We start from the raw sequence: 13,639 nt of genomic DNA, 5'->3' as shown, positions 1-13,639 counted from the left end.
TAAGTATACACTATATAAATATACATAACATATATACACTTATATCCATATATGTACAAAATAAATAAAAGTTATGATTTTTTTAATGGCAACCACTAGCAGCAATAGTGGGAATCAAGAAATGCCTCATGGCTTTTGAGTTGAGCATCTAGGGATTCTAAGAGACATAGGTAAAGGCATGGCTGATTCCAAGAATGGGGTAGTCTTTGCAAAGGTATTGAAATGGAAGATAGAATATCATATGTGAGGAAGAGCAAGAAAGTTGATAAGGCTGGGAAGGTAGATGGGAGCCTAGAAGTAAAGGACTTTAAGGGCCATCAGAGTAGTTTGTTTTTTATTCTAAAGGTGACAAGATGCCATTGGAATTTCTTGAGCAGGAAAATGATATGGTCAGACTTGTATTTTAGAAACATCAAATTTAGCTGTGTGGAGGAAAAGTTGGAGTAGGAAGAGGCTTGAAGCAAGAAGACCAAGAAAGAGGTTTTTTTTATAGTAATCTACCCATGAGGTAATGACTTGAACTGGAGTAGTAGCCATGTGAATAGAGAGAAGGTTATGGATGCAAGAGATGCTGTGGAGGTAGAATCAATAATACTTGGCAAATGATTGGATATGTGGAGTTAAGAGATAGTGAAGAGCTGAAGATGGCTTAGTTTGAAAACCTGTGTGACCAGAAAGATGGTAGTCCGCTCAACAGAAATAAGGAAATTTGAAAGAAGAATTTTTTTAAAGCAAGAAAAACAAAGTGAGAAAATTATACTTCCATTTGCACTCAGGTCTCTCTCTGAAGGTGGATAGCATTTTTTTCACTATGACTCCTTTGGAATTGTCTTGGATAATGATCCAAGTACTAATCCAAGTACTAATCAGAGTAGCCAAGTCTTTCACAATTGATCATCATTACAACATTGCTGTTACTGTGCACAATATCTCCCTCTTCTTTTCACTTTACTTTGTATCAGTTCACATAGTTCTTTATGCTGATGATTCTTATATCTACTTAGCCATCTCCAACCTCTCCGCTAACCCTGAGTCTGAAATCTCTTACTGTCTATTAGACATCTCCAACTGGATGTCTTGTAGATATCTGAAACTCAATTTATCCAAAAACTGAATTCGTTCTCTTTCTCCCTCAAACATGCCCCCTTCTAAAATGCCCTGTTACTGGCATGGCCACTGCCATTCTCTTATCTACCCACTATGTGCTGCTGCCTTTCCAGCTGCTTAGGTCCCTTCCAGCTCTAAATCCTATGGTCTTATGATTATGTCTAATCTTCGCAAAACCCCTGGGAAGATTAAGGCAGGGCAGGCAGCATAATCATCATTGTATTGATAAATAAATTGAGACTCACAGCAGTTACTTGATGAAATATAGTAAATTAGTGTCAAAGTCAGGTCTCCTAACTCCTATGCCAATTCTTTTTCTACCATGGTGATAACTGAGAATTAAGTGCAATTATGGTGCTGACTCTCCTCCCTCTGTCGGAGACCGTTCATCCTCTTTCCCACCAAAAGTTCCTTTAGGTTATTATGAATTCTCTTCTGATTCCCCAAGTTGTGCAAATCAAGGATCATATGAGTTTCATATGACTAACCTTTGTAATCTTCTTGAACAATTTCCCTTTTCCCTTAAGCAATGAACTCTTTTCCCCTGGGAACCACTAGTTGTGGCTTTAAGATTTCTTTTCATGGATATATTCTCTTGTTTTTTTGCTTTATGAATTTCTAGAATTTTATATTTTTCTGGCTTCGGTCACCTTCCTTGAAATGGACATTAAGTATAGCAAACTCTGGATTTTCATCAGTAAGGAGGAGGATCCAATGAGTGGTTGTTCCAGAAATAGTCTATTTAATTTGTGATGCACTCTTGACCTAACAAACACGTAAATCTGTAATTTTCCTTTTCTCAAAGGGTTTCTTTAAATGGTGCATTTAATAGTTTGCTTACAGACCATTAACTATTTACCCAGACTTTTACTATTTGACTGATCTGCTTGACTGATAAAGCTCATGTTTGAGGAAACTGGATCTGCCAACAAAACCTATAAAACAACACAAACTAATAGGTAACCCCAGAAGATACACTTTGTCTTATTTTGATGTGCCATAAAGATAGTTCTTGGTGGTTTCTTTTTCATTAATTATTTTAAAGAAAAAAATCGGATGACTTTAATCTTTTATGTCTTACTTTGTGGAAGAAAAAACGATTCAAGTTGTTTTAAATTGCCTGAGGTCTTCTAATAATCTGACTCAACTCTCTTGGTGCTTCTTCTAGGCCTGAATGCCAGGTTTGGACTGTGATGTTATTGCTGGGGACGTGTCTCCTTTACTGTGCCAGGGTCACCATGCCCATCTGTGCTGTATCTATGAATGAAGATTTTGGCTGGAACAAGAAGCAGTCTGGGATCCTGCTAAGTAGCTTCTTCTGGGGTTACTGCCTAACTCAGATCATGGGAGGCCACCTTGGGGATCAGTGAGTTCACTTGTTTTCATTTTGGATGTTCCATTGCTTGGCATCAGATGACTACCCTCATCCTGGTTCTCTTTCCCCTCAATCCCCATTTCCCCCACATTTTTTAGGGAATGAGGTCATCTGGAGCTTTACCTTAGTTGGGTTAATGGTTATGAAGTTGGAAAAAAGGGTTAGGGAACAGAAGTATGTAACAAGAGAGGAAAGAAAGTTTTGACAGGAAGTTTTTTTTTTAAAGAGAAAAAGTAGTCATTTTCCTTTTAAACTGCAATAAAAGAGAAAGGATTCCAGATAAAAACATATTAGAGAGGGTATTCTCATAATTTAGAGCAATTATAGGTTAAGGGACCAAAGATAGTTTCTTAGATCGTGTTAGGGAAGGATACATGAAGTGACCCAAAATCATACATAAAAGGGCAGAAGAGTTGTAGGCTCTCTCATTTTCTGATTCACCTAGTTTGTATAGATGTTTAGAGGTATTGACTAAACAAAAGATGGCTTCACCTACTACAGCATATCAACTATGTACCTCCTTTCCAGCTCCACTTTAAAAAAAAGTTTTATTGCCACCTTTTCTCTTTATGCTGCAGTCATTTTCTCTTAATTCCTTTACCCTGCTCTGAATATTAAACCCCTTCCTTATAACAAAGGAAATATATGTGTATGTACACACACACACATACATACATACATATATATATGTGTCTGTGTGTATGTATATATATATATATGGTATTGAGTATGTGTATATATATTGGTGTGTATATATATACATAAACATATACATACACACATATATATATGTATATAAATGTAAAATAAATAAGCAAGGCCAGTGGGCAGAGGAGGAACCAAGAGAAAGAAGGTACTTTTCCTTATCACTTCTCTAGGACTGAAAGAATCACAATTCATCAGATTTCAAATATTTGTAATACCATTATTACTTACATTATTGTATTCATGTTGTATATTATTGTCTTGGTTATTCTTTCTTCAGATGGCCTCAGTTCATCCTCCTTTCTGTCATTTCAACCATGGATACCACAGGGCAGAAGGAGGGGAGAGGGAGGCAGATAGGGAAAAGGGGAGAAAGAGGAGGGGGAAAGGGGAGGGAGGTGGGGGGAGGAAGGTAGGGAGAGGGAGAGAGAGTAAGAGTAAGAAGGAGAAAAGTAAGAAAGAGTGGGGAGGGAGAAAAAAAAAGAGAGGGGAAAGGGAGGACGGAGAGTAGTGGGAGAGAGGGAGAGACAAAAGTGAAAAAGAAAAGCAAAAGAGAGGGGAAAGAAGGGAGAGAGGATAGAAAGAAAGTGGAAGAGAGGGAAGGGAGAGAAGGGAGACAGAGAGAGACAGAGACAGAGAGAGATGGACAGAAAGATGGACACCAGAGAGAAAAGCAAGAGGGTAAAGGAGACAAGAAGGAGAAAAAGGGAGTGGGAGAGAGAGAAGAAAGGAAAGGTTGAGAGAGAAGAGAGGAAAAAAGAGAGTAGTCTCCCTCCATTTCTTACTCTTCCTTTGATTGTGCCACCCTCTTTCTCCTCCTGTGTAAATCCCATCTTCTCACCCTTCCAGGATTGGAGGAGACAAGGTCATCTTGATCTCAGCCTCAGCCTGGGGTTTCATCACGGCTATCACCCCTTTGCTCTCCCACATCAGCAGTGCCCACTTGGTCTTTATGACTTTTTCCCGAATACTCATGGGGTTATTTCAAGGTGAGTCTTTAAGAGGTAACTGCTCTTTATTTGGTGATTTTTTTTGTCTCTTTCTTAATAAACTGTTTTGATCCAAACAACCAGGCAAAATTCAGACAAAGAATATGCATGTAGGTGACTGCATCACATCTGTCAATCTATAGCTTTTGTAGTAAACTCTGTACTGTTGGGCACAAATGGGAAATAGATGTGTACTGGAAAGCTAGTGAGAAAATACATAGGAATTGCTTTGAAAATTGAGAAGTGCTTTGAAAATTAGGAAGTGCTGTCCAAATATAAGAAATTATTATTATTTTAAAAATATCTATTTTCTAATTGCATGTAAAAACAATTTTTAACATTGGTTTTTAAAAAAAATTTTGAATTCCAAATTCTCTCCCTTCCTTTTTCTCTTCATCCGTCATTGAGAAGGCAGACAATTTGATATAGGTTATACATGTGTGGTCGCGCAAAACATGTTTCTATATTAGTCATATTGTGAAAGAAAACACAGACTCTGACACCCACCAAAGACCCTAAGAAAGATAAAGAAAGTAAAAAAAAAGTATGGTTTGATCTGCATTCAGACACCATCGTTCTTTTTCTGGAGGTGGATAACATTTTTCATCCTAAGTCCTTTGGAATTGTCTTAAGACTGTTGTATTGCTGAGAAAAGATGAGTCATTCACAGTTGATCACCATACAATATTGCTGTTACTGTGTACAATGTTCTCCTGGTTCTGTCCATGTCACTTTGCCTCAGTTCATGTAAGTCTTCCTTGGTTTTTCTGAAAGCATTTTTTTGTAGCACAAGAGTACTCTATCACAATCGTAATCATAATCACAACTTGTTCAGCATCCCCCAATTGATAGATATCCCCTCAATTTCCCTTCTTTGTCACCATAGAAAGAGCTGTTATGAATATTTTTGCATATATAGGTCCTTTTCCTTTTAAAAAAATCTTTTTGGGATACAGACCTAGTAATGGTACTGCTGGGTCAAAGGGTATGCACAATTTTATAGCTCTTTGGACATAGTTCCAAATGGTTCTCCTGAATGGTTGGATTAGTTCACAACTCCACCAGTAGGGTATCAGTATCCCGATTTTCCCACATCCTCACCAACATTTGTCATTTTCCTTTTCTATCATATTAGCCAGGTGTGAGGTGGTATCTCAGTTATTTTAATTTGCATTTTTCTAATCAAGAGTGATAGAACATTTTTCAAGATGACTGTAGATAGCTTTGATTTCTTTGTCTAAGAACTGCCTGTTCATATCCTTTGATCATTTATCAACTGGGAATGACTTGTATTCTTATAAATTTGACTCAGTTCTCTGTATAGTTGAGAAATGAAGCCTTTACTAGAGAAGCTTCCTGTAAAAGTTTCCTTCCAGTTTTTGCTTTCCTTCTTATCTTGTCTACATTGGTTTTGTTTGTACAAAATTTTTTGAATTTAATGTAATCAAAAGTATCCATTTTACATCTTGCAATGCTCTCAATCTTTCATTTGGTCACAAGTTCTTCCCTTATCCATAGATCTGACAAGAAAACAAACTGTTCTGTGCTCCCCTAATTTGCTTATGATATCACCCTGTATGTCTAAATCATGTATCCATTTTGACCTTATCTTGGTATACAGTTTGAGATGTTGGTCTTTACCTAGTTTCTGTCAAACTGCTTTCCAGTTTACCCAGCAGTTTTTGTTAAATAGTGAGTTCTTGTCCCAAAAGTTTGGATCTTTGGCTTTATCAAACACTAGATTATTATGGCCATTTACTACTGTGTATTGTGTAGCTAATCTATTTCACTGATTCACCACTCTGTTTCTTAGCCAGTACCAGGTTGTTTTGGATGATACAGATCTGGTACAGCTAGGCCACTGTCCTTCACATGTTTTTCCCATTAATTCCCTTGAAATTCTTGACTTTTTGTTCTTCCAGACGAATGTTATTATTATTTTTTTCTGGCTCTATAAAATAATTTTTTTGGTAGTTTGATTGGTATGGTACTGAATAATTAATTTAGGTAGAATTGTCATTTTTTTGGGATTGGCTTATCCTACCTGTGAGCAATTAATATTTTTCCAATTGTTTAGACTTGGCTTTATTTGTGTGAAAAGTGCTTTGAAATTGTGTTCATATGGCTCCTGGGTTTATCTTGTCAGTTAGACTGCCAAGTATTTTATATTGCCTACAGTTACTTTAAATGGAATTTCTTTTTCTATTTCTTCCTGATGGATTTTGTTGACAATATATAGAAATGCTGATGATTTATGTGGGTTAATTTTATATCCTGCAATTTTACTAAAGTTGTTAATTATTTCAATTAGTTTTTTAGTGAATTCTCTAAGCATTCCATCATATCATCTGCAGAGTGCTACTTTTGTTTCCTCGTTGTCTATTTTAATTCCTTCAATGTCTTTTTCTTCTCTTATTGCTATAGCTAGCATTTCTAGTACAATATTGAATAATAGTGGTGATGTGGGCATCCTTGCTTCACCCCTGATCTTACTTGTAGCTAAGTAAGCTTGTAACTTGTCCCTATTACAGATAAGGTTGCTGATGGCTTTGTTATCAATGTGGTCAATTATGCTGATAGTTCTCCTAATAGTGAACCAGCCCTGCATTCCTGATATAAATCTTACCTGGTCATACTGTATGATCTTTGTGATATATTGCTGTAATCTCTTTGCTAGTATTTTGTTTAAAATTTTGGCATCAGTACTCTTTAAGGAAATTGGTCTGTAGTTTTCTTTTATATATATATATATATATATATATATATATATATATATATATATATATATATATGTTCATACATTTAAAGTAGTTAAACACAAGGTAATTTGGGACAGAAAGTACTGGCAATTGTGGAGTATCAGTTAAGACCTCCTGCAGAAAATGGTTCTTAAGATACATCTTTTTTTTTCCACAATATCTACATTTTTTATTTAATATTTTTAGTTTTCAGCATTGATTTCCACAAGATTTTGAATTACAAATTTTCTCCCCATTTCTACCTTCCCCCCCGCTCGAATATGGCATATATTCTGATTGCCCTGTTCTCCAGTTAGCCCTCCCTTCTGTCACCCCACTCCCCCCCATACCCTTTTCCCTTACATTCTTGTAGGGCAAGATAGATTTCTATGCCCCATTGCCTGTATATCTTATTTCCTAGTTGCGTGCAAAAACTTTTTTTTGAATATCTGCTTTTAAAACTTTGAGTTCCAAATTGTGTCCCCTCTTCCCTCCCCACCCACCCTCCCTAAGAAGGTAAGCAATTCAACATAGGCTACACAAGTATCATTATGTAAAACCCTCCCACAATGCTCATGTTGTGAAAGACTAACTATATTTTGCTCTCTCTTATCCTGTCTCCCTTTATTCAGTTTTCTCCCTTTACCCTGTCTCTTTTCAAAAAACTTTTGCTTTTGATTATCTCCTCCCCCTATCTGCTCTCCCTTCTATCATCACCCCTTTTTTATCTCCTTCCTCCTTCTTTCCTCTGGGGTAAGATAACTAATTGAGTGTGTATGTTACTCCCTCCTCAAGTCAAATCCGATGAGAGCAAGATTCACTCATTCCCCCTCACCTGCCCCCTCTTCCCTTCCAATGAACTGCTTTTTCTTGCCACTTTTATGTGAGATAATTTACCCTATTTTGTCTCTCCCTTTCTCCCTCTCTCAATATATTCCTCTCTCATCCCTTAATTTGATTTTGTTTTTTTAGATATCATCCCTTCATATTCAACTCACCCTGTGCCCTCTGTCTATGTATGTATGTATGTATGTGTATGTATGTATGTATGTGTATATATATATATATGTATATGTGTGTGTGTGTGTGTGTATGTATATTCCCTTCAGCTACCCTAATACTGAGGTCTCATGACATCATCTTTCCTTGTAGGAATGTAAACAAAACAGTTCAACTTTAGGAAGTCCCTTATGATTTCTCTTTCTTGTTTACCTTTTCATGCTTCCCTTGATTCTTGTGTTTGAAAGTCAGATTTTCTATTCAGCTCTGGTCTTTTCACTGAGAAAGCTTGAAAGTCTTCTATTTTGTTGAAAATCCATATTTTGCCTTGGAGCATGATACTCAGTTTTTCTGGGTAGGTGATTCTTGGTTTTAATCCTAGCTCCATTGACTTCCGGAATATCATATTCCAAGCCTTTCAGTCTCTTAATGTAGAAGCTGCTAGATCTTGTGTTGTCCTGATTGTGTTTCCACAATACTCAAATTGTTTCTTTCTGGCTGCTTGCAGTATTTTCTCCTTGATATGGGGGCTCTGGAATTTGGCGACAATATTCCTAGGAGTTTTCTTTTAGGGATCTTTTTCAAGAAGCGTTTGGTGGATTCTTTCAATTTCTATTTTACCCTCTGGCTCTAGAATATCAGGGCAGTTCTCCTTGATAATTTCTTGAAAGATGATATCTAGGCTCTTTTTTTTTGATCATGGCTTTCAGGTAGTCCAATAATTTTTAAATTATCTCTCCTGGATCTATTTTCCAGGTCAGTGGTTTTTCCAATGAGATATTTCACATTGTCTTCCACTTTTTCATTCCTTTGGTCCTGTTTTATAATATCTTGATTTCTCATAAAGTCACTAGCTTCCACTTGCTCCAATTTAATTTTTAAATTTTTTTTTAATTTTTTGGAGGGAGAAGGCAGGGCAATTGGGGGTCAAGTGACTTGCCCAAGGTCACACAGCTAGTAAGTGTGTCAAGTGTCTGAGGCCGGATTTGAACTCAGGTCCTCGTGACTCCAGGGCCTGTGCTCTACTCACTGCACCACCTAGCTGCCTCTCCAATCTAATTTTTAGGGTTGTATTTTCTTCAGTGGTCTTTTGGACCTCCTTTTCCATTTGGCTAATTCTGCCTTTCAAGGCATTCTTCTCCTCGTTGGCTTTTTGGAGCTCTTTTGACATTTGAGTTAATCTATTTTTTAAGGTGTTATTTTCTTCAGTATTTTTTGGGGTCTCCTTTCACAAGTCATTGACTTGTTTTTCATGGTTTTCTTGTATCACTCTCATTTCTGTTCCCAATTTTTCCTCTACTTCTCTTACTTGCTTTTCCAAATCTTTTTTGAGCTCTTCCATGGCCTGAGACCAATTCATATTTTTCTTGGGGGCTTTTGATGTAGGTTGTTTGACTTTGTTGACTTCTTCTGGCTATATGTTTTGGTCTTGTTTGTCACTAAAAAAAGATTCCAAAGTCTGAGTCTGTATCTGAGTCCATTTTTGCTGCCTGTTCATGTTCCCAGGCAACTACTTGACCCTTGAGTTTTTTGTCGGGGTAAGACTGCTTGTAGAGTAGAGAGTACTTTGTCCCAAGCTTGAGGGGCTGGGCTGCTATTTTCAGAGCTACTTCTACACAGCAAGCTCTGCCATACCAGTGCCCCTTCTCCCCCAAGAACCACCAACCAGGACTGTGGCCCAGATTCAGGCTGTGCAAAGCAGGTTTTGCACTCCTGCTCTAATCTGCCACTTAATTCCTCCCACCAGGTGGGCCTGGGGCTGGAGACAACTGCAGCTGTAGCTCTGGAAGCAGCCTCAGAGGTGCACCACCTCTGCCACCCCCGGGACAGTGGCTAGCTGCGAACTCTTTTCACTCTGTCCCGGAAGCTTTTCCTGCTAACCTTCTCTGTTGTCTTTGGCATTTGTGGGTTGCGAAGTCTGGTAATTGCTGCAGCTCACTGATTCAGGGCCCTATGCCTGTTCTGCCCAGCTCCCGATCTAGTTGGTCCTGGCGTGGCCCATGCTGGGCTCTGCTTTGCTCCACTTCCAGCTCTGTGCTATAGACCCTTCCTAGTGACCATCCAGGCTTTTCTGAGCTGGAGCCCTGCTTCCCTTTACTATTTTGTGAGTTCTGCAGCTCTAGAATTTTTTCAGAGCCATTGTTTATAGGTTTTTGGAGGGACCTGGGGGGAAGCTTAAGCAAGTTGCTGCTTTCCGGCTGCCATCTTGGCTCCACCCCTATAGTTTTCTGTCTCTGTTTTTGTTCTTCCTGATTTAGGTGTCAGCACAATATCTGTGTCAGGAAAGGAATTTAGTAGGATTCCTTTTTTGCCTATTTTTTTAAATAGTTTATACAGTATTGGAATTGATTTTTTATATACTATTGGAATTAATTGTCTTAAGGAGGTCATTGATCACTTGTTCAATTTCAGTTATTTAAGTATTCATTTTCCTTCTCTGTTAATCTAAGCAGTTTATATTTTTGTAAATATTCATCCATTTCACTTAGACTATCAGATTTATTGGCATGTAATTGGATAAAATAGCTCTTAATTATTGCCTTAATTTCATCTTAATTGGTCATAAATTCATCTTTTTCATTTTTGATACTGGTAATTTGGTTTTCTTGTTTCTTTTAAATTAAATTAACCAGTGGTTTATCAATTTTGTTGTTTTTTTTTTTTTTATAAAACTGACTCCTGGTTTTATTTATGAGTTCAATGATTTCCTTATTTTAAATTTTATTAACCTCTGTTTAGATTTTCAAGATTTCCATTTTGGTGTTTAATTGGGGATTTTAAATTTGCTCTTTTTCTAGTTTTTTTTTTTTTAACTTGCACGCCCAATTCATTGATTTGCATTTTCTCTATTTTATTGTAAAAGTTTGGAGATATAAATTTTCCCTTATGTACTACTTTGGAATATTGCCTCATTGTTGTTGTTCTTTTTAATGAAATTATTGTTTTTATGATTTGTTCTTTGGCCCACTCATTTGTTAGGATTAGATTGTTTAGTTTCCAATTTTTATTCTATATTTCCATGACTCTTTATTAAATGTATTTTGTATTGCATTATGATATAAAAAGATGTATTTAATATTTCTGCTCTTCTGCATTTGGTTATGAGGATTTTATGCCCCTAAAACATGGTCAGTTTTTGTGTAGGTGCAACATACTACTGAGAAAAGGCATATTCTTTCTTATTCCCATTTATTTTTCTCCAGAGTTTTATCATGTCTCGATTTTCTAAGACTCTGTTCATCTCCTTAACTTCTTTTTCCTTTTTGGTTAGATTTACCTAGTTCTAAGAAGGGAAAGTTGAGGTCCCACAGTAATATAGTTTTACTATTTCCTCCTATAACTCATTTAACTTTTCCTTTAAGTATTTGGATGCTGTACTATTTGGTACATATATGTTTAGTATTGATATTACTTTATTGTCTATGGTACCTTTTACACAATGCAGTTTGCCTGCTTATCTCTTTTAATTAGATCTGTTTTTTGCTTTTGCTTTGTTTGAGATCATGATTACTACCCTTGCTTTTTTTTTTTAACTTTAGCTGAAGAATAATAGATTCTGCCCCAGCCCCTTGCCCTTAACCTGTGTATGTCTCTCTACTTCAAGTGTGTTTCTTGCAAACAATAATATTGTAGGATTCTGATTTTAATCCACTCTGCTATCTGCTTCTGTTTTATGGGTGAGTTTATCACATTTACAGTTATGATTAGTAACTTTCCCCCCATGTTTATCATTCTCTTTCTCATTTCACCCTATCCCTTCTCAAAAGTGTTTTACTTCTGACCACTACCTCCCCCAATCCACCCTCCCATCTATTAGTCTTCTCCCCCTTTCTTTTCTCTTCTTTTTCTCCTACTTCCCTGTGGAGTCAGATAGATCTCTACACCCAACTGAGTGTGCATGTTATTCTTTCTTTGAGCTGATTCTGATGAGAGTAAGGTTCAAATGTTGCCCATCTCCCTTTCCCCCATCTGTCCTTCCACTATGAAAGTTCTTTCATGCCTTTTTTTGTGGTATTTTACCCCATTCTACCTCTCCCTTTCCCTTTCTCCTATTGCATCCTTCTTTCTCACCCCTTAATTTTATTTTATTTTTGGATATCATCTCATCATAGTTAACTCATGCCTATGCCCACTGTCTGTGTATACTTGATTAAACTGCTCTAATAATGATAAAGATTTACAAGTATTATCTTCACACATAGGAATGTAAACAGTTTAAGCCTATTTAATCCCTTATAATTTCTCTTTCCTGTTTACCTTTTTATGCTTCTCTTGAGTCTTATATTTGAAAGTCAGATTTTTCTATTCAGCTTTTTTTCATCAGGAATGCTTGAATGTCCTTTATTTCATTAAATGCCCATTTTTTCTCAATGAAGGATTATACTTAGTTTTGCTAGGTGGGTGATTTTTGGTTGTAATCCTAACTCCTTTGCCTTACAGAATACCATATTCTAAACCCTCTGATTTTATAGTGTAGAAGCTGCTAAATCTTGTGTTATACTGACTGTGACTCTACAATAATTGTTTCTCTCTGGCTGCTTGTGATGGTTTCTCCTTGACCTGGGAGCTCTGGGATTTGGCTATAATATTCTTGGGAGTTTTCATTTTGGGATCTCTTTTAGGAGGTGATCAGTGGATTCTTTCCATTTCTATTTTACCCTCTAGTTCTAGGATATTGGAGCTGCTTTCCTTGATAATTTCTTGAAAGATGATATCAAGGCTCTTTTTTTAATCATGGCTTTCAGGTAGTCCAATATTTCTAAATTATCACTTTTCAATCTGTTTTCCAGGTCAGTCATTTTTCCAAAAAGATATTTCACATTTCCTTCTATTTTTTCATTCTTTGAATTTTTAAAATTGTTTCTTGATGTGTCATAAAATTATTAGCTTCCACTTGCCCAATTCTAATTTTTAAGGAATTTTTTTTTTCAGTGAGCTGTTCTTCCTTTTCTATTTGGCCAGTATTACTTTTTAAAAAGTTCTTTTCTTGCGGTAGCTAGGTGGCGCGGTGAGTAGAGTCCTCCAGGTCCTGGAGTCGGGAGGACCTGAGTTCAAATTCGGCCTCAGATACTTGACACACTTACTAGCTGTGTGACCTTGGGCAAGTCCCCCCTCCAAAACAAAAAAGTTCTTTTCTTCAGTGAATTTTTATACTTTTCCCATTTGGCCTATTTTGTTTTTTTAAAGTGTTATTTTCATCATCATCATCATCATCATCATCATTAGATTGTATTACTCCTTTACCAAGCTGTTAACTCTTTTTTTAAATAATTGTCTTGTATCACTCTTATTTATTTCCCCAATTTTTCATCTAACTCTCTTATTTGATTTTTAAAATCCTTTTTGAAATCTTCCAGGAATTCTTTTTGGGCCTGAGACCAATTCATGTTTTTTTCTTCAAAGCTTCACATGTATCTGCTTTGATTTCCTTGTCTTCTTAGTTTGTGTTTTGATCTTCCCTGTCACCATAGTAAGTTTCTATGGTCAGGTTCTTTTTTGTTGTTGTTGTACGCTCATTGTTTCCAACCTATTTTTTGACTTCATGTTAAAGTTGTGCTCTGCTCCCAGGGTGGAAGGGCCACTGTCCTAAGATGTTTTCAGAGCTAATTCTAGAGGTCTGTAAGTTTTCAGTTCTTCCAAGGTGGCATTATCTAAGGAGAAGTGTGGTCACTGCTTTCTTAGCCTGTACTCTGGTCTTTGAGTGACCATAAGCATTTTCTTCCACC

General features: G+C 36.7%; 1 protein-coding gene across 1 annotated transcript in view; it reads left to right on the top strand.

The window, feature by feature from the left end:
* Positions 1–13,639, top strand: part of SLC17A9 (solute carrier family 17 member 9) — a 38,016-nt gene that overhangs the window by 9,353 nt on the left and 15,024 nt on the right. The window contains exons 2-3 of the mRNA XM_036751016.1: positions 2,276–2,473; positions 4,037–4,176. Of these exons, the coding sequence (XP_036606911.1) occupies positions 2,276–2,473; positions 4,037–4,176 (338 nt within the window). The remainder of the gene's footprint in view (positions 1–2,275; positions 2,474–4,036; positions 4,177–13,639) is intronic.

Source organism: Trichosurus vulpecula, chromosome 3 (assembly GCF_011100635.1).
Source record: "Trichosurus vulpecula isolate mTriVul1 chromosome 3, mTriVul1.pri, whole genome shotgun sequence".
NCBI lineage: Eukaryota > Metazoa > Chordata > Mammalia > Diprotodontia > Phalangeridae > Trichosurus > Trichosurus vulpecula.
The sequence above is the reverse complement of the archived record's forward strand: the minus strand, read 5'-3'. Positions and strand labels throughout refer to the sequence as shown.